The sequence below is a fragment of the Coffea eugenioides genome, chromosome 8 (genome assembly GCF_003713205.1).
Source record: "Coffea eugenioides isolate CCC68of chromosome 8, Ceug_1.0, whole genome shotgun sequence".
In the NCBI taxonomy this organism is placed as follows: domain Eukaryota; kingdom Viridiplantae; phylum Streptophyta; class Magnoliopsida; order Gentianales; family Rubiaceae; genus Coffea; species Coffea eugenioides.
The window spans coordinates 3,863,995-3,885,639 of NC_040042.1; the positions used below are offsets into that span (position 1 = coordinate 3,863,995).

The following is a 21,645-nucleotide window of genomic DNA, read 5'->3' on the forward strand; positions in this document are numbered from 1 at the left end:
AAAAGGAGAGTATAGTAGTATAATAGCTAGGAAAGAGAGGAGTTCAAATAGACAAGAGATAGAGAAATAGGAATATATGTTATTTTGGTTCTCTAAATCTATTGCCTTATACTATGAATTGTCTACCAAATAGAGGGCATTATAGGTACTTTATTGTGCATAGAGTGGGAAGTGTAATTATTTAATCTAAGGAAAGCCAAGTAAAATTGTCAAAAACTTCAAATGAGGTTTCTAAAATTATCCCTTCATTCAATAAATGAACTAAAAGTGTTATTCGAATTTGATTGGTTAATTTATATACATATTTGAGTTCAAAATCAAGTTAGTAAACTTGATAAGTCAAGGTCAAGATCCAGTTCGAAAAATTAGAGTTCAGAAATAAAATTAATTTTTTTTGGAATAAATAATTATTAATAATACATGTAATGGTATTAGTTTTGTCTAAGAAAATAAATAATACTTATTATATTTTTTGAGAGAAAATTCAAGATGTATATACATATATTTGAGAATGTAAAAGGTAAGCACACACACACATATTTTTTTTCACAATTGTATATCTGGTCACAAACCCATTTCAGTAGTTTGCAAGTAGATTTATTCGGTCAATTACTAAACCAAAATAATTTTGTGTTCAAACTTGATTTGTTTATAAGAAATGGCCAAAATAGTTCCTCATCTTTAATTTTGACCAATTAGACTCTTTTGCTATTTTTTTTTTGTAGCCAATTTACTCCTTATGTGACCAAAACTTAAGTTTTCTCCAGCAAAGACCGGATTGTCCATCATAAATTGGTCAACACAAGAGCTGAACTTAAAGGCACCAAAAACACGTTTATAATCAGAAAACAAAGGATGTAATTTAGATTGAAGGCAATCAAAAAATGTCAAAACAAAAATGGAAACCAGGCTTATACAGAATTTTTTTTTTTTTTTTTTTTTTGCATTTGATCTCGGTTATTTCCTATTTTCCCAATTTATGTGCTTTTGAAGAATTTAAGGAGGGTTGGATAGTTGACTTCCACTTTTACTCCTAGATTGACCCGTCTACAATAGAGTGGAGAAAAAAAATTTTGGTGGCTTAACAAGGATAAAATAAAATAGTTAAGGGACTATCTAACCATTTACTCTTTGTTTATTGTATGGTCAAGCATCTTTCAAACTCAAACAAGCCAAACACGAATCAGTTTGCGACCTTATCTTGATCCCTAATAGCACTTGTTCCAAAGTTTAGTTGAAGGTGATTTCAGCCCATTAATGTGAGAAAAATAGGCAAATCAAAGAAGCACTTAAAATAAGAAAGGGAGAATATGAAGGATAAATTCATCAGAATAGACAAAAGGTTGATTTGTGATTCCAAAACACAAACGCTGGTGGCGTATCGAATATATTAAAGGAGGGCCAAAGAGCCATAGAGGGAGAAAATCACTAAAAAGTTATACAATGAATGAAAGAAGGCAAGTCCATATTATTAAGCCTTGTTTGGATTGTCACATTTTTTCAGAAAACTTTTTTTTTTTTTTATAAATATTTTTTTTGCATAATTTTTTAGTCACATTTTTTCTATACATATATTACATTTTAGAAAAATGTTTTTTTTTTTCTTAAAACTTTCCAAAAAATGTAATCCAAACAGTTATTTCCATATATAAATCACATCTTACAAAAATTGCTATAGTAATTTTTCTCTAAAAACTCTCCAAAAAGTATAATCAAAACATTTTTTTTTTCTAAAAACTCCCAAAAAAATACAATCGAAACAGGAGGGTCTAAGTTAGTATTAACAAGACGGGGCTGTAATTTCCTAGCCTTCGGTGCGCACAAACACAGAGAATCAAAGATCATCAATCAAAGATTAGGGTGATAGAGCAATAAAGCAAAAACTTCACTAGTATATTATTCTATTTGTCGTCCAGTCCTAACGATTTATTTTCCAATCTTCAGCCAGCAGTTTAACTCATAGTTACTACTTACTAGTACTACAAAACCTTTCGAAAAGAAAAAGGATCTAAAAAAGCCTCCCTACTCTCCATCCGCTCTTCTTCTCCTTGTATAACAATGGCTGCTTCATCTGCTGCAAAACAAGCATTAGGAGCTTTAGACAAGGAATCATTCGTGACCCTTTTGGGGAAACTAATAGGAGAATCTAAATTCGTTCAGAACAATCCACCAGAGCTGATCCCAGAAGAAGACAGGATTGTGCGGCACGTGCTCGACACTCTCCTCCCCTACAGCACCACTACCGGTGGAGGCCCGCTTGTTATCAACCATGTCACCTACAAGCCCAATAGAGGAAACCTGATTGTAGAGTATCCCGGAACTGAGCCCAATAAAATTCTTTCCTTTGTTGGAATGCATATGGATGTTGTTACTGCCAACCCTTCTGACTGGGTAACAAATTTTGAACTTTTAGCTTTTTTGAGTAATTTATTTGTAATCCGATTATATATTTTGGGATTTTTCTTACATTCTGATGATTGGTTTTGTCTTGTGTTTGACTGAAAATGATTGTAAATATGTTTTGTGAGTTTGCCAGAATAAGGACAAAAGAAAATGGTATATGTTAATTGGGTTTTGTTACTTTTTGCAACTCTCTCTCTCTATTCTGAGAAAAAAAGAAGATTGTTTTAATTGATGATGAAAGGGCTTTCTTTGATTGGAAGTTTAAATTTGATAGTGCAAGGTTTAAAGTTGGAGACTTTTTGTGTTTTTATACACTGGCAATATTTTTCTGAATCTTTTCATTGTTATTATGGTTAGATCTCGCTGTTGCATCTACAATGCTACAAACATATCCATTATCCCCAGGAATTTGAACCCCGTATGGGAATTGTAGTTATGCAATGACGAGCTATGGAACTTAGTTAATTTTGGTGAGACATTGAATGTATGCAAGTCTCATTTTACGGTAGCTGCTGATTTGTAGCCTAAGGATGTTCACTATAAGAAATTAAATCTTGAGTCCTAAATTGGTACCTTAATGAAAATTTTTGGCTCTCTATTGTTTTATGAGGCCCGTGCTATGATTTGGGGTAATGAGTTCATTAGCCTTACTAACTAATGGTTATCTCATTCTGTTGTTGCAAATATTGTATTCCATCGAAACAAAATTACTTCAGCTCATAACTTATATTTGAAGTATTTAAAGTGATTTAACCAGCTATTTCTTAATTCGAGGGCATGATTATGGAATTTAGCTAGAACCTGTCATTGTAATTATCTTTTTCCAAGGTTTCCAGAAAGTAAATAGTGGGGTTGGAAACAGAGTAAGTTTGAGTTCTGCTCTTTGACCTGGGTATAAATTTTTGTCTCCTCAGTATTCGAGTGTTTTGTATTTAGAGTCTAAGACCATATCTATGCCTCAGGATTTTGATCCTTTTTCGCTGAGCATTGATGGGGATAAACTACGGGGACGTGGAACTACTGATTGCCTTGGGCATGTCGCTCTTGTAGCTGAACTTATGAAGAAACTGGGAGAGACAAAGCCACAGCTGAAGTCCTCTGTTGTTGCTGTTTTTATAGCCAGTGAAGAGAATTCATCTATTCCTGGGGTTGGTGTGGATGCATTGGTTAAGGATGGATTGCTCGATAAGTTGAAACAAGGGCCTTTGTAAGGACATAAAAGTAGTATTTAAGTATGAGAATCTTTTTTTGGTTAATTGGTTATGTTTAAATTGTTTGGCATTTGGTTAATGGTTTATGTGTTTGAAAACAGATTTTGGATAGATACAGCGGATAAACAGCCTTGCATTGGGACAGGTGGCATGATACCGTGGAAACTCCATGTTACCGGAAAGCTTTTCCACAGTGGTTTGCCCCATAAGGTGCTTTCTGGCTTTCTGTTGTCTCATATCAGCTGCACTAATTCTTCGTGTAAAACTCACATGTGCAGGAAAGAGATACTGTCACTTTCTTAGTTGTGTCACTATGCAGGCAGTTCATATTATGATAAAGATCAAGTAATTAAAGTAACCATTTTTCTGGAATGATGAAACTAAACTAAAAGAGAGGCATCAAAAAAAATTTTTAACTTTGCAAGCACAAAAAATACATTTAATATTATTTCCTCTTGAATTAAATTATCTATGCAGAAAAAACTGCATTTGAAGTATTCTTATTTTCACAGATAAATCCTTGTAAGTGATCACAGTGCACCAAAAATAAATGGGATAGGCTTGGCTGTAGATGAATTAATGTTACGATAATTTAGCTGGACAATAACTTGGAGGGATTGAAGAGGAATACTGCTGCAAGTTCATGCCCATTAAGAATGCTCCATTACTGGGAGGAACCTGTGAATGTGTTCCGTTTAGTAGTTTTCTTTTTCTGTAGGCTATTAATCCCTTTGAGCTAGCAATGGAAGCACTCAAAGAGATCCAATTACGGTTCTATAAAGATTTCCCTCCTCATCCTAAGGAACAAGTTTATGGATTTGCAACACCATCAACAATGAAACCAACTCAATGGTCTTGTAAGTCTTGATCACATTGTGGAAGAACTTGGACAAGTGTGATATTTGACTTGTCATAAGCAGCCAAGCCAATTCCATTTTCTGAATAAGCATTTTATATTACAGATCCAGGTGGTGGAATTAACCAAATTCCAGCTGAATGTACAGTTTCAGGCGATGTTAGGTACATATTTCTTTATATATTCTTGTTTAGGATCTTGAACTTCTAAACCCTTCTAACAATGCCTCTTTACTTTTGCAGGTTGACTCCATTTTACAGGTGGCAAATTTTTCCTTTTTTCTCCTTCCTAAATTGTGGATGATTTAAGTTATCAGATTATGATATTTCACAATTAATTCCTTTGCCCTCTTCATTTTTATGTTTTGGGCTTAAACTAATTATCTTCCTGTACTTAGTCTGCTGTAGCTTTACCAGTTGAGTTTAGAAGGATATTCAGGTAAAAATTCAAAAGTTTGACAGTATATATTATTCACTCCTCAACAGTGTATCAGATGTGCTGAAGAAGTTACAGGAGTATGTCGAAGACATAAATGAAAATATTGAGAAGCTTGATACTAGGGGCCCTGTTTCAAAATATGTGCTACCAGATGAAAACCTAAGGGGAAGGTATGCCTTTGTCGACTGATTTGTTTAGTAGGAGCATGCTGAGCGGTTGTTGCTTTCACTTTAAATTTGGTAGGAATGAAAAAGGTGATTGTAGTTTGTCAAATTGAAAATCATTTATCCACTAATTCAAGAAAATTTTGATATACAGAGAAGAAGTATGCATGAGGTAATTACACATCCTAAGATTATAAACACTGCAAGAAACCATATTAGGCCCAACAGTCAACAATGTAATGCAAAAGTTTTTTGTAAACTGACCGAAAAGTTAAAACAGTCCCTGGATACAATCTATGAATATGGGATAAATTCTACATTTTAGATCTTGAACTAAGACTTCTCTGTTGCAAATGGTCTTTCATTATACTCAAAGCCACATGCTCCATCTTGGACTAGGAGGGATCACAGAACCAAAGCTCCCTTGTTTTCTACAGTTTCTACTTCTTATCTTTCCACTTTCCCAGAAGTTTAATTGAGTATGCTCTTTCAAAGTTCAAATAAACAGAAAAGAAAGTCCCACATCTTTCTTGCAAACTGGAAAGCATTTCATCGAAGGATATTTAGGTTTGGGCTTCCTGTCATAGACATGCTTCATCACGTTGGGGGTTCTCTTTTATCTTTTTCCTTGGGAGTTGTAATGGGCAGCACTGATGGCAAACGACATAAGGGAAAAAAATGCCCATGTCATGAGAAATTTTGTTTCCAGATAGGGGATGGAACAGCCTTCCACTAATAAAGACATTCCTTGATCAAGTATTTATGTTGTGAATTGCATTGCACCCTGAGATTATAATTTCAAGCATGGAAGTAGGTGATGGTCTTATGGAATCAGTTTTTCTTTGCATATCAGTACAGTACTCATTGTGTAACATTCAGTTTTACAATTTATTTACCCTCAGAATCACAATAAGTTTCGACTCGGCAAATTCTGGAGTTGCTTGCAATCTTGAATCCCCTGGTTTCCATGTCCTATGTAAAGCGACTGAAGAGGCAGTGGGGCATGTAAAGCCCTATTCTATTACTGGTAGTTTGCCACTTATTAGAGAATTGCAGGTACGATGAGTTTGCTTGTCATAAGACTCAGATTTTTTGGCATCCTTCTAACTTTGTTATTTGGCAGGATGAGGGCTTTGATGTCCAAACTGCAGGCTATGGTAAGATTCTTCCATATCCTACCACTTTTTTATTTAAATAATATAAGCTTATAGCTGTATGCTTCTGATAGTATTTTGTGAAAAAGATGTTTTGGTCTGCATTAGGATTTTTCCCAGAGCTTGGTTGCTTGAATCCTTTCTTGAGCATGTTACTTGCCAGTTATACCATTCTTCTTATCTTAGAAGGAACTCAATGAAAGCATGTTAAGATTCTGTCTTCTTGATAATTATTTCTTCTATATGGCTAACACCTAACCTGGTTGACGTCTTCTATACCCATTCTGATGCAAAAGATATATATGCTGCTGTCAATTTTGGCTACACCAAAACAGATGGATTAATGGATTTTGCTCTTTTCATAAACATGCAGGCTTGATGGCTACATACCATGCCAAGAATGAGTACTGCCTTCTAACTGACTTGTGCCAGGGCTACCAAGTTTTTGCCAGTATCATTTCACAATTGGAAGATTGATTATTGATCACAGGCTTCTTGAAGGCAATAAATCTTGCCCACCGTATATATGCTGTGAAGATTATGGCCTTCAATCTTCAACCTCTGCTGAGCTTACACAGTTTATGGTCAGCATTAATAATGTCTTGTTTTGGTGCGGATTTCGGCATACAGCAACGGCCACTGAAAAATTAACAAGTATGCTGAGAAGGGAACGGATCAATTGAGATGCCTTTTTTTTTTTAATTGAACCACAGCTTCTAGGAACTGAGTGCATCTAATTTACTGTTATACATTTTGGTTGTTCTTTTGATGAAAAAGCATACTCCTAAACAGTGGTGTATAAGTTCTAAGACAAAAAAAAAAAAATTTCCTGCTGATGTTGGAAAGAAAATTTGTGCCAAGGTACTGCCAATACATCCTGTATATGGTAGATTTTCTACGGTATAAGCTACCATTTACAACTGGAACTTTTTATTGTGCGTATTCTTTTGACTTTGCCTGTACATCTGTAGGTGATCTAAGGCTAATCAAAACTCAAACAAGAAATATACATGTTTCCGCCAAATCTAACCATTACATTTCCTTACAGGGCCGCTTTACAAGTTTCTCGTGCTCTTCTCTTCCAATTTCAGCTGTTGAACTCTCTGGCGTAGTCTTCGCCGATGATCATGTATTTTCCAAAGGCCATGTCCCAAAACAACGGCAGAGTAAATGCCATGTGTGAGGATTGGAGCGAAGATGTTGTTTGTCTGTTCACATCCATATAAGCAATCAAAATAAGCATAATCAGTTTTTTTCCTCTGATTAAAAGTGATTTCGGTATGACGGGAAATTATGTATAATTGCAAGCAAAAGGAAAAATGATGTGCATAATAAACCAATTTACCTGGATCCATTCAAATCCAAGGTAAAGGGCTAGAATTGCTTCCAGCAAGGGCGAATAAATCTTTTTCATTTGCCTCCTCTCATACCAGGCTGTTCCATATGCACCATAGTCAGATTGCAATTGTAACTAGCGTGTTGATGATACAAGATAAACAGCTGACAATGGATAATGGTTTTAGGCAGGCAAAATATGCTGTGAACTTCAGTTTTCCTCGTTGCTCCTTAGCAACATTTTGCAACCTCCAGAATGTAGGTACACATTTTTGAAAGGGCAGGGAAGAGGCTCCTGAGTGCATACAAATGATATAGTACTACATGCTGATCAAAAGAGTGTATATGGCTCATAAAGATGATCGAGTTGAAGATGAACATACTTCTATTGAAGAAGTTGATAAAGAACATCATCATGCTAATCAAGCTTATCTGTAGAAACACATTTTCTGTTTGGAATAGGCAGTCACCGGAAATTCTAATTGTTTCCTCCTCCTATTGATTGCCATATATGATTCCCACGCAACATGTATTGGAAATAGCTGTTTTACTGCTAGCAAATATAAGAAAATGAGGTGTCCTCGTGTAGAAAATAAAAAGATCGCTCTACATCAAGGGAACAAGAAGCAACCTGCAAACAGCTTCTTCAGATCTTCACGCCGAGAACGAGATTGTAATACTGGTGCAACAACATACGTAGGATCTGAAAGTAGAACAAAAGACTGTTTTTGTCACAAAAAACATGAATTGCGCATATTGAGGATATATTAGAAAAATGGACACCAAAACATATTCTCTTTTTGAAATTTATGATACCTTTCGGAGAGGCAGCAACATAATACAGAGAACCGGTAAGAGCAGCAGTTACAACAGCAGCAAACACCTGAGCAAATGGGACAAATGGCGGCAGGAAACCAGTCTAAAACAGAAGAAAGAAAACCATAAGCAATCAGCTATCAGGAATAAAACATTTTTACCAGAAGAAATGTTTGTGGAGAGAAAATCTTACCATAGATGCCATCCCACGAGCATCTGTCACCAAATCAGTGCTTCTCAGGAATATGTCGGCTAATGCTCCCTACATATGTCAAAGAAATTGGAGCAAGAGAAAGACATATCATCAGGAACAAGATTAATGCTTTCATTAGACATGGTACTTGATCAATTAAAAGTGAACGATGCACAACTTTTCTCCAAATTTTTCATGCCATAAAAAACTAACAGAGACATTTATTTCGGCATCAACAGGAGCAATCCTTTAGTTGATGTTCAATCTGAAGAGGTCCCAAGACAATAGATGGTACCCAACAAAGAATTGGAAGATAAAAGTCAAGGAGCCTGTGAAGATAACCACTCCAATCGAGGACTGTAGGCTTTGAGAAAGCCTATTGCAAAAGCAAACAAGACCACCACCAGCCAATTTTGGTTTTAATTTGGTACTAAAATGTTGTGTTATTTCCACCAAAACAAACAAATAAATAAATAAATAAAGAGAATGGAAAGAAGGAAAATTGCTGCAGAGATATTGACCTGGACAGCAGCACGGTAGAAAAGCTCCTCCCCAACAGAGCTTGCAGCAACAATCAATATAAACTGCAGTTAATAAGCCAAAATGATTACTGCTCCCTCTCCAGTTGATAATCCAGAGTGGAGATGGAAGAAAATAAATGCAGCACGAACAGCCGAGTTTTACCTGCCACGGAGACATGCCATAAAAGAAGCTCCTTAGTTCTTCATCCTCAACATCCCTTATCGCACGAGCATGAGGAGATAATTTTACAACCTCATCCTGCATCCATTATTCATAGTTCACAGAGTAAACTTCATTAAACCAATTGCAGGGAATCACAGAGCAGCAAATTTTAAGATCTCAAAACCATAAGCTGCTGAACTTTCTATAACCATACATAATACATGATAATTACGGTCCAAGAAAATGATCAGTTTGATTAATAAGTCAAGCACTCTATATTTATAGTCAAAAAGGTACAACTTACATCAAGAATAAAAAGAAGCGCCATAATTGGAGGAGCTGCATATCCCAGTCCCTCAACGATGGCATCTAGGGATGGATCAAAACCTCCCGAGCTATCAATCCCAGTCATGGAGCATATGAACCTTCCCGCCAAAGCCATTGCGACATATATTCCTGACTTTTCAAAAACAACTTTAGGGACCATCAAAATTATTTTACCAAAATCCGTTCAACATGAATTAATTCTTTTCCCTCAAACTAGCAACCTTAAATTACAGATAACAAACATGAACTTCAACGAAAATAACGGTTTTCTAGCTTATTAGCAGCAGCTCATGTGAAATAAAATAAAAGATTAGTATGCAAAACATTGGATTATTCAGTAATTTTCCAACAGAAAATACAAATATCCATTTGGCTGGAGTTTTACTCTTTTCCAGCAACATTATTGTTCCTGAAAATATCCAGTAACATTCTCCAGAAAATTTTTGCCTCACACACATGGGTTATGTTGTAAGGACTCTTAAATTTCAACAGTACATCGGATTTCACTACAAAAGTAGTCTTCAAAATTCTTTCTTAATCAAATGAAAATAACAAAATTACATATTATAAAAGTTATTACATATGACTAAACTTCGTCCTTAACCTCTCAAACTTGGAAAATGTTTAATCCCTTCTCCCTACAATTTAGCATATTCCCTTGTCCCTAGTTTTTTATGCCTGTGAATTGTGATGCTGTCCGAAACATTTGCGTCGCTAAAAATCCTGGTACGAAAAATGGTCCACCTATTTAGCCTTTTTTTGAGATTTCGCAGGAATAAATCGAAAAAGTACGTACTAAAATTCTCTCCTCTTTTTTTCTTTTCGCTTTCTAGATTCTATCGTAATCGTTGAAAATATTCATTTCAAGCAATTAAAGGTACACCACTTTTCTCTGTTCACAAAAAATCACACAGAAAATAAAACAAAAAATTAAATTTTTTTTCTGCATTCAACACTTTCGAAAAGGAAAAAGTACAACTCACCGATTCCGTAGCTGAGTCTAACGACAGCTCCAATCTTTTCCCAAACTGGAAATTCAGTTTCAGCACTTCTAAACCTTTGATTGAATGTGGTCACCTCCATAGCTGAGCTCGTGTACCCACTACCGCTACTGCTTTCTCGTTCAGCTCCACCACCGTCAACCGCCTCCCGGCCGCTGCCCCTCTCCGCCGTGGCACTCACTCTCACCACCTCCACCAGCTGCTTCATCTTCTTCCTGCTCTTCTTCTTCTTCATACTCAACCCCGCCACGTCATACAAGCTAACTCCACATTTACTCCCCAAAAACGTCATCGTCGCCGGGTTCGCAGCCCGAAAAGTTAACGGGAACTCCATTTTTAACTGCAAATTCTATTTTTCCCCTTTCAAGCAAATCAAAACGACGTGGTTTTCAGTTTTGATTTGCCTTGTTCGCTTAGGTTAAAACGTCGTGGAATTGGTGCTTATGTTTAACTTCGTCGTCTCCGGTGACGAAGTCGGAATATTTAAGAAACTCAGGATCGGGTGGCGCATGGTGTGGTGAGGTCTCAAAAGAGCAGAAAAGGACTGATTAAATACTAGCCGTCCGATTGGTTGTACTTTTGTTCAAGTGGGACCAGGAGAAGTCAAACAACTTTGAATTTGATTGATTGCAAGGGATTGAACGGCGAGAATGTGAAGAGGTGGAACCCACAACGGTGTTTCTATCTAATATCACATACTGTGTGGATATTTTTCATGCAATATCTGAGTAGCCAATGAAAAATTGCCATGTGGAGATAAGCTGTAGGCAGTGGATTATGGGTTAACAATGGATTTAGGTGCTTGGCTTCTTCGGGGCGGCATCCAAAATCAAATCTAAGCCTTAACCTAATCGAAAAACATCTGAGATTGCTTTATTGGGGAATTCCAACTCCAATTGTGGTGCAAGTTCATTTACTCTTGGGAACTTTTTCTTGATTGGGGAATTTCGCAAAAGTGGTTTGATAAAGCATAATTCTTTTGTATAGATTTGGTACATGTGTATAGAATTGTATATGTACCTGTAGCTTCTGGCTGCTTTAAGCCTACAAATCTATGTCAATAAGAACTAATTTCAGTTTGCAATCTTAAACTTGTATCACCTTTTAAATTTATATCCTAAATTTTAATTTTAGATATTTTATACTCTAAACTCTTAATTTTGACCACTTTACACCCTAAATTCTCAAATTGTCCCATTTAAATCCAATCAATGATTATAATCGTAAAATTAAAGAGATAAAGGTCGGTAAAAATTAATGACAATGTACCATTTTATTCTAACTGGCAATTGCTTGGCTTTATTTTTTTAACCATTTTTAGCATATTATTATTGATTTATATGGTTTCAATTACTAATATTGATAGCAAAATTAACGAGATAAAAGATACTGCAAATTAATAACAATGTATTGTTTTATTTTTGCTACGATACCTTGGTACCTTTTGATTACTTTGACATATTATCATTGATTTGTTGTGTTCTCTATGCCGTTAATTTTATAAAAGTTGTCATTGACTAGATTTAAATAGGACAAACTTAAGAGTTTACGTTATAAGGTATTCAAAATTAAGAGTTTAGGGTGCAAAATATTCAAAATTAAAATTTAGAATGCAAACTGAGAAACTGGTTTCAGTTCAAGAGTGCAATGCAGAATTTGTTCCATCAATAAAAGTCTAACTTTTGCTAAAAAAAGGGATAATTTCAAAAACTTCCCCTGAGATTTGTGACAATATCACTTTGATACCCTTGAACTTTGAGCAGTTTTAAAAATTTATGAATTTTAAAATTTCTAATTTTTTTTGTATAGACCGATGACTTGAATATCAGAGACAGACACAACTTTCTAAAATTAAATTTACAAACTCATTTGAGGTGTTTTTAAAAACATAACACGAACTTTCTTTATTACAATGTATTGTTAGATGAATTTAGAATTTTTTTAGTATTCTAACATTTTTTTCCAAATTGATGGCTTGAAAAAAAAGAGAAAGATAAATTATTAACAATACATTTAGAAACTAATTTGAGGTACTTTCAAGGCACAAAATGTTATTTTTTTCTAATTATAATAATTTTTTCTTTTGCACTCCTTGTCTAGACTGATGACTTCAAAAATTGCAAAAGGTCTTTCAACCTAATTTATATGTTGTAATTCTTAAGGATTTATCTTGGTTTATTATGAAAACTAAAGGTCCACAACAAGGGTAATTTTGAATAGAAATCTTTTATCTCTCCCAAAATGAGTTCTTAAATCATATCTTTTAAAATGGGCTGATAAAGTTATAAAAAGTTGAAAATTAAGGGATATATGTGAGATTTCTTAAAGTTTAGAAGTGTCAAATGATATTGTCTTAAACCTCAAGAGAGGTTTTTGAAATTATCCCAAAAAAAAAAAATATATATATATATATATATATTTCATGGGACTTAATCTGTCACTTCCATTTTCTTTTTTTCTTTTTTGCTATCTTGTGAGAAAGTGATCAAAATAATGATAAAAACGTTCTAAAAAGCATTTTGCTAGCAAATTTTCTTTTCATGTAAACACATGGGTTTATTTAATCTTCCAAAGCAACAAAAACAATAGTTGCTTTTATTAATTCAAGATATAAATGACAGGAGTTTGAAGGAACCATTTAATGCGTATGAAAAAGGGGTTAAATACCAAAAACCCCCCTATGGTTTGACTAATATTCACTTTACCTCCCTATGGTTTGGAAACTTACAATTTGACTCATCGTCGTTTCAACTAAAGTAAAAGTCTAACGGAAAACATCTAAACTAACGCCTGAAACGAAAATGTCAAAATTGCCCCTCTATAAGTCAAATCCTTGGAAGAATGTTTCGTGCATTTGAGAATGGGTAAAATACCAAAAACCCCTCTGTGGTTTGCCAAATGTACACTTTACCTCCTTATGGTTTGAAAACCTATAATTTAACTCCCTGTCGTTTCACCTAAAGTGAAAGTCTGACAGAAATACCGATATTGTAGATGTTTTCTGTTAGACTTTCACTTTAGTTGAAACGACAGGGAGTTAAATTGTAGGTTTCCAAATCATAGGGAGGTAAAGTGAACATTAGTCAAACCACAAGGGGGTTTTTGGTATTTAACCCTATGAAAAAGTGTTATTGGCTTGTGAGAATAGCATGCATTTTGAAGACATTGGTAAAACTAAAATCTCCAGTACAAAGAATCGATTTCAATAATTTTGGAGAATAGACACCGGAGGTCCCTTGATTTATATATTTTCAACTCCATGGTTGGGTCAATTTTGGGTTATATAACTTTTATCTAAGATCTGATTTTGCCTCTTTTTTTCCTTTTTCTTCTTTTTTTTTTCCCTGATTTTGCCTCTTCAGTTATGTTACTCCCTGTATAGCCAGCAATGACGACACCCTTCTCAACTACAACTATCAATCATGCAATTATCAATTTCTGAAAAATCGAATTATCTATTATCAATCATGCAATTATTGGTCATGCAATTTTTAGTTTTTGACTCGACTACAACTAAATGCTTTCAATACCGACTAATACATTTCTCTCCTACGAATACTGGCATATAACAACAGTGGTGAAGAACACCCTAACCCCCCCCCCTCCCTCCAAAAACAAATTGGGTGAGGCACAATTTTGTTAGAATGCACTTTAAGAATATGTTGACATCTTTTTCATATCTTTAGGTATGGATAAACTTGGGAGTCTTACCACCTCTATATTTGACTATCAGTATAGTATTGTTAGATTTTATTTTTTTAATTTCTCTTAATAAAAAAGTTTTAATTTCTCTTAATTGTAGTATTAGTTTTAAGAGACACTACAAACTTCACACATATAGATAATAACACATAAAAATCACCAATTACCTTCAATCAGATCAGAAGAAGACGGATACGGTGGCATCCAGGACATATATGCCTGTACTAAATGAGTTTTTATCAAGTTAAGCATTATTAATTCTTAAACCATTCGGAACCAGTATGTGACAAGACTAGGTGCCAAGAACGTCACATAATTAATCAACATTATTGATTTCCATTTATGAAACTTGCAAGAAATTGAGCAACATGTTGAGAAGTACAAAGATTTAACATCATTGTTCATTTGGATAAATACTCATCCGGGTAAAAACCTCTGACATAGTTGTCTAAGCTGTTGTCATAAGGGAGATTATAAACTCCTTCACAACCTCACAAAGGACTTTAGTTTTGGGAAACTCAAAAATGTCAATTCCATGATAACCTCCTTCAACAAAATTAGCCACCACGGAAACACCCTCGTCTTCTAACAGTTTGGCAATCTCAAATTGGCGATCAAACAATGCATCATTTTCATATCCTGCCATTAAAATCTTCCATCCTAAAGCTTTAATCTGATCGAATTGTCCAGGTTTGATGCTCAAAACTGGATTAGAAAATTCATGATCTCGGTCAGCACCAACGGGCAACGAAAGTTCCCACAAGACATCAGCAAAACGGGGAGGTATAAGCGTGTCATTCAGAGCCCTCAACTCCGATTCTGTCCTCTTGTTGCCACCAAAAAATGCTTGGTGCAAAATCAACCCTTTAATATTCAAAGGTTTAAGATCATCAACGCGTGAAGATGCACTCAAACCAACATGATAGGCAATGTTTCCCCCTGAACTGCTGCCCATGAGGAAACTGTTTGATAAATCTGCATACTTTTCCAACCATTCGTCTTGTGAATTCTTGATCCAGTGCAAAGCTTCCAAGCAATCTTCATAGGCTGCCGGCAGCCTGTGCTCGGGAGCAAGACGATGCTCGATTGATACGACTACAAACGGGACCTCAGTCGCTAAAGCTCTATGCAAATCATCAAAACCGGTCGTGGCCACGCTGCCAATCACGAATCCTCCACTATGAAAGTAAATCAGGAGCGGAAGTTTCCTGCCAGGGATGGATTCAAGTGCTTCTTTCGGTAGGAATATGCGGGCACCAGTGTCTTTGGATTGGTTAATGGGGACATCTTTGACAAGAAGGATAGGGCTGCCATCATAGGAGGAGACGGGTGTTTTTGGATGTTCAAATTGACGCGTGACTGAGCCGTCGGGGTTCCGGACTAAGCCCAGACGGCCATAGGGATCAGCATGAGCATCAGCGAATGAAATTGCCGCAATTGAATCAGCCATAAGGGATGAGAATTTTGACTGCCTTTTGGTGTAAGCTTTGGAGCTAGCGTTCATGAGTTTGACGGTATTTGAAGACTTGGAAGTGCACAGAAAGAAAGGTTAAAGGGTCATTTCGTTAGTTCTTTGAAATTCATACATTGCCACACGTTGTTTATCAATATAATTTAGTGCGTCATGAGCTGTGTTGAAAAAGCAGACACAAGAAGCTCATAAAAGCGCAAGACTTGAGAGGAAAATGACGTCTGAATTATCTTCTTGATGGGTCCAATGTTCTTCTTTCTTTTAATTGGTTTATACTTGTGTATATCCAGCCAACGACCTTTGCGTTCAATTTAATTGCATAGAGGATTTTTTGTCCAACATAGGGGTGTGGACGACGCGAGCGGTTTGGTAAAAACTTAGCAGACTCGATCTACTCATTCTGCGTAACTAGTTGAATTCGAATCAGTAGTAATTACTCGAGTATTTAACGAATTTAATTAAGTATTTATATTATTTATATATTATATATTTTAATTATGAAATGACTAGTATGGATCCGTATATTAATAAATTTACGTGAAGTAATTTAGTAAAAAAAATGATGAATGATAAATTAATAATCTGATAAATCTAAAATGTAAAAAAAAAAAATTTTAAAAAGAGATGAAAAGCTCGAGCTTGTATAGTTCGAATTTGATATGGCTTGCAGTTTACTCGAACTCCAACGAGTTGAGTTCGATCTTAATTTCCATTATGTCGAGTCGAGTTCGAGTTCAAATTTATATACTCGTTCAAACTCGAGTTCAAGTTCAAGTAGCACTAATAGTGATTGAATTTGAGCTCGAATATGGTGCAACTCGATCGCTACTTGACTTAATAGACCCCTAGTCCAACATTGTCTTACCTTTCATTATATTGTCATTTATCATTCACAAACATCTCATTTTAGAATTTTTTTTTGTTTCCTTAAATTCTAATATCTAATAAAAGGATAAAAAATTAAAATATAACAAATTAAAATAACACTATATAATACAAAACAAAACAAAAAATAGAAATTTCACAAAAAAATCATAAAAATTTCATCTCACTTTAATCTTCAAAGTTTGAGCATCACTATGGCCTCCAGAAACAAAGTATGATTGTGGTCCGAGGAACCAGTTGCTGTGCTCTAACACAGTTCGATGCTCGGGGCTTTGTCTCATGATGATAGAACAAGGGGGTCTAGCGCCCGCAGCCTGGCGGTTGTTTAAATGGTATTGACAGCAACAAAACAAAGGAAAAAAAATTCAAAAAAAAGAGAAGAAGCTGTCATTTAAGTGTGAAATTAAAGTGGTAAAAGGTGATTACTGATATTATATTTAATGCTTGATGTGATATCAAATTTTGTAATGCATCAGAATAATGCAAAGGATAAAATACATCTAACCACACGTGGTTTAGCAATTTTTCACATAACCCCCATATAGTTTCGAAAGCTATATATAACCCTCTCATAATTTGGATTAAAGTGTCAAAGTGATGGAAATGATCATTTGTGATAAAACCCATAAAAATATTGAAATTACCCTTATTTAAAAACTAAAATGCCTGAAATGATCAAAATATATAAACATAATATGCATGACATAATTAGTGTTTTATCATATAACCCCATTATAATTCTTAAAATATATACATAACCCCCTTGTAGTTAATAAATAATTTTCAATTTTACATAGGGGTACTTTTGATATTTAAGTTGACTTCATTATGGAATGCAAATTCTGTCATTTTGACACTTTAATCCAAGTTACGAGAGAATTATATATAGTTTTTAAAATCATAGGGAGGTTATACGAAAAAGTACTAAACCACAGGGGAATAAAGTGTAATTTGCCCTAATGCGAATGATATAATGTTTTTTGTTTGTAGCTTACAGGATTATTATATCAACATTGGAAACTGAAAACTAGAATGAAAACTGCAGATTGAAATTTAAGTGCTAAAACATTTAGGTTGCGTTTGGATTGAGGGATCTGATCAAGGGTTTGAAATCCTCTCAAATCCCTCCAGTTATTTATATTATTTATTAAGTATTTGAATTTGAAAATTAAAAATTATTCTAGTATTTAAAATATATTTTAATAATTGGTATATTGGATAGTTAAATGCCTATTAAACAATCCAAACAACTAGCGCCATTTAGATGGATTTCAAATTCTTCATCAAATTCCACAATTTAAACGAATATTGAATTTACAATGTCATATCTATTATATCCATCTGATGATCAGCTAAACTTGAGCGCTGAATTTAAGTGTTCTATTCTATGAATATTATTTATTTAATATTGATATTGTTACTTTGTTTGTTAAATTACTATGTTAGATTTTTTTTTTTAAATTCTAACTACATTCGAACACAAAATATGTGTATGCAGGAGAGAGATGGGGAGTATGCGTGAATAAAAAATGTGCTTGTGAAGAAGAGCTCCACTTGCTTAAAAAATGCTACGAGCTTTTAATTTTTTTTTATTTCTTAAATGCCACGAGTTTGCGTGAAGTAGGTTTTTGTTGAGATATGCCAACTTTTCCTACAGATTTTATCAGATTGGGTTTGATATCAAAATAATTTAGTTATTAGAAAATAAGGATATTTGTTAACCAAAGATCATGTTGGTTTGTTAACAAATATATTAGCTAAGATTTGCTAGTAGTAGAAGATTATATTTTGTCGAGATTTTTAGAATAATTGTTAGTTGGATATTTTGCTAGTTTGTTTCATGTAATCACTATAAATAGTGAGTTGATGAATGTAGAATATAAGCTCATTTTCCAGCCTTGAATACAAGTCTCTTATAAGTTTTTTTTTCAACACTAAGGTGTTGTTTCTTAGTTTATACCCCCAAAAAACCAACAAAGTGGTACCAAGAGTCTAAATCTTAAGGACCTGTTTCTTTGAGAGTGAGTGAATCTGGTGAGAATTCCTTTTTCACACTTAAGCCTTCAACATCAAAATGCCAGGAAACAACTTCTTATCCAATCCTCCAAGTTTTACTGGTGAAAATTACCAAATCTGGGTTGTCAAAATGAAGTCCTATTTGGATGCTAATGATCTTTGGGATGTGGTAGAGACAGATCACGTTCCTGAATTGTCAAAAGATCCAACTATTGCAGAGATGAGAGCCCATAGAGATGCAGTCAAAAGGAGATCAAAAGCCATGACTTGCATTCATTCAGCAGTTTCCGATGCAGTATTCACAAAAATTATGATTTGTGAAACTGCAAAGGAAGCTTGAGATGCTCTCAAAGTGGCTTTTCAAGGCAATGACAGAACAAGACAGCTACAAGTTTTGAACCTTAGGAGAGAATTTGAACTCCTTAGGATGAAAGACAAAGAAAACATTAAAGAGTATTCTGACAGACTCTTAAATGTTGTGAACAAAATCAGATTGATTAGAGAACAACTTCCAGATAGCAGAGTTATGGAGAAAGTCTTGGTGAGTTTACCAGAAAGGTTTGAAGCCAAGATTTCCTCTCTTGGAGATTCAAGAGATCTCTCTCAGATGACTTTGCCAGAATTGATCAATGCTCTAGAGGCACAAGAACAAAGACGAGCCATAAGAACTGAAGAAGTCATTGAAGGTGCTTTTCAAGCAATAAACATGGATCAAATTCGACGAGGTGAAAGAAATGATTAAGAAAAAAATAGCAAAAATGAGAAGAAAAATGGCAGAAATCCTCCGTGTCCACACTGTAAGAAAACCTCACATCTTTCAATATATTGTTGGTTTAGACCTGACATTCAATGTAGGTTTTGTAAGCAAATGGGACATATGGAGAGAGTTTACAAAAATAAAGGAAAAAAAGAACATCACGCTCAGATGGTTGATGAACAAGATGAGGAGCAACTTTTCATGACCACTTGTTTTGCAAGCAATAATTCCAGTATTGAAACTTGGCTAATAGACAGTGGTTGCACTCATCACATGGCATATGATGAATATATATTTAGGAAACTTGATAAATCGCAAATCTCCAAAGTCAGAATTGGAAATGGAGATTATATTGAGGTGAAAGGCAAAGGTAGTGTTGCAATTGATTATGGTTTAGGTACCAAAATTATTTCTGATGTTTTGTATGTACCTGAAATTAATCAAAATCTATTAAGTGTTGGACAGTTATTGGAGAAAAATTATTCTGTCATCTTCAAAAACAGGACCTGTGTTATACATGATCCAATTGGGAATGAGCTTTTCTTAGTGAAAATGAGAGGCAAAAATTTTGTTTTGAATTTGTCAGAAATTGACAATCCTAAGATGCAGTATGGTGAACCAAAAAATTCAAATGTTGCTAAAATTCAGGAGGAGATCACTGATGAGGCAATTGAAGGAGGTTACATTGTAAAAATTCATGAAATGCTACCCGAGGATGATGGTGGTGACATAGCTGATAAAAGGCCATACAAAAATTTGAAAGATTGTTTTATGTCTCTCATAGCAATCATTTTTTGTATTGTGAATTTCTTCTTCAGGTTCATCTATTACGTATGGGAGTTCCACTTTCAAGTTGCAAAGAAGTCATTTGAATACATCGAAAAATTTGGTATTGATTTTGAAGTTTGGCTCAAGAAACATTGCAAGACTGATGGCCAGATTGCAGACATTTTTATGAAAGCCTTGTCCAAAACAAGGTTCAAAGATTTAAGAAGGCAATTGAAAATCTGCAGCAAAAGTGGTAAGGAGGAGTGTTGAGATATGCCAACTTTTCCTACAGATTTTATCAGATTGGGTTTGATATCAAAATAATTTAGTTATTAGAAAATAAGGATATTTGTTAACCAAAGATCATGTTGGTTTGTTAACAAATATATTAGCTAAGATTTGCTAGTAATAGAAGATTATATTTTGTTGAGATTTTTAGGATAATTGTTAGTTGGATATTTTGCTTGTTTGTTTCATGTAATCACTATAAATAGTGAGTTGATGAATGTAGAATATAAGCTCATTTTCCAGCTTTCAATATAAGTTTCTTATAAGTTTTTTTTTTCAACACTAAGGTGTTGTTTCTTAGTTTATATCCCCAAAAAACCAACAGTTTTCTTACACTATATAATCAAATTACAAATGGACCCAAAAATAGATTATCGGAATTGCTCAATCCAAAACACATGAATATGGTGATCCATGGCCTTTTTAAGGTTTTTTAAAGCAGCATTTGGTTGAAGATTTATTCTTTTTTTAGTAATTTTTTTCGGCAGAAAAGAGGTGGAATCACTACAAGAAATTTGGTCTTTTGTGACAATAAAAAGTCATCACTAAAAATCAAAAAGTCGTCATTATATGCATATAGTTACAACTTTTTCCATTGTCACATGGTTGTCACTAATTCTATGTCACAAATGGGTACGTGTGACAACCTCTTCAAAGTCGTCACTAAATCTTGTTATTTAATGACAAAAATTAAGTCGTCACTAACGGTTAGTATTCAGTGATGAATTTTCTTGTCACTGTTTCACATATTTTTTTGTCATAAAACATAGCAAAAGTCGTCACAAATTTGAACGAGCACAGTGACAACTTGAACTTGTCACTCTCATTCCTAGTATTCAGTGACAAAAATAGTTGTCACTTAGTGAACTTACAACTTTGTCTAGAAGAGTTGCAATTGTTCATTACAAATATAACATTGTCATGGCTCTCGTTCCGACAATTATAACAAAAAATTAAATTTGGCTAAGAGTGACATCTTTTGGGAAGGTTGTCACTGAGTTTTGTCTTAAAGAGTTGAAATTGGTCATTACAAATATAGCATTGCATGTGCATTTTCAACAATTATAACAGAACATTGAAGTTGACAAAAGGCAAAATCAACATAGAATATATGCCGCAAATTCATATATTTGGCCATAACACATCTGTAAATTAATCAAAAACAAAAGTGAACCA

At 34.4% G+C, this 21,645-nt stretch overlaps 3 protein-coding genes across 3 annotated transcripts; 1 reads left to right on the forward strand and 2 right to left on the reverse strand.

Annotated features, from left to right (window-relative positions):
* The first annotated feature begins 1,847 nt into the window (after window positions 1–1,847).
* On the forward strand, window positions 1,848–7,152 carry LOC113781156 (acetylornithine deacetylase). The gene is made up of 10 exons (XM_027327029.1): window positions 1,848–2,391; window positions 3,366–3,610; window positions 3,716–3,824; window positions 4,333–4,471; window positions 4,577–4,634; window positions 4,713–4,730; window positions 4,956–5,078; window positions 5,975–6,128; window positions 6,196–6,229; window positions 6,600–7,152. The coding sequence occupies exons 1-10, from the start codon at window positions 2,059–2,061 to the stop codon at window positions 6,701–6,703; spliced, it is 1,317 nt and encodes a 438-aa protein (XP_027182830.1). The 5' UTR covers window positions 1,848–2,058; the 3' UTR covers window positions 6,704–7,152.
* Window positions 7,044–11,111, reverse strand: LOC113781157. Its single transcript, XM_027327030.1, has 9 exons — window positions 10,565–11,111; window positions 9,559–9,710; window positions 9,255–9,350; window positions 9,092–9,154; window positions 8,571–8,639; window positions 8,378–8,480; window positions 8,193–8,264; window positions 7,572–7,660; window positions 7,044–7,434 (listed from the first exon to the last, which is right to left on the reverse strand). The coding sequence occupies exons 1-9, from the start codon at window positions 10,914–10,916 to the stop codon at window positions 7,282–7,284; spliced, it is 1,149 nt and encodes a 382-aa protein (XP_027182831.1). The 5' UTR covers window positions 10,917–11,111; the 3' UTR covers window positions 7,044–7,281.
* Window positions 11,112–14,732: 3,621 nt separating this feature from the next.
* LOC113780000 (probable carboxylesterase 120) lies at window positions 14,733–15,734 on the reverse strand. The gene has a single exon (XM_027325825.1). It carries the CDS (start codon window positions 15,732–15,734, stop codon window positions 14,733–14,735), a length of 1,002 nt encoding a protein of 333 aa, XP_027181626.1.
* Between the last annotated feature and the right edge of the window lie 5,911 nt (window positions 15,735–21,645).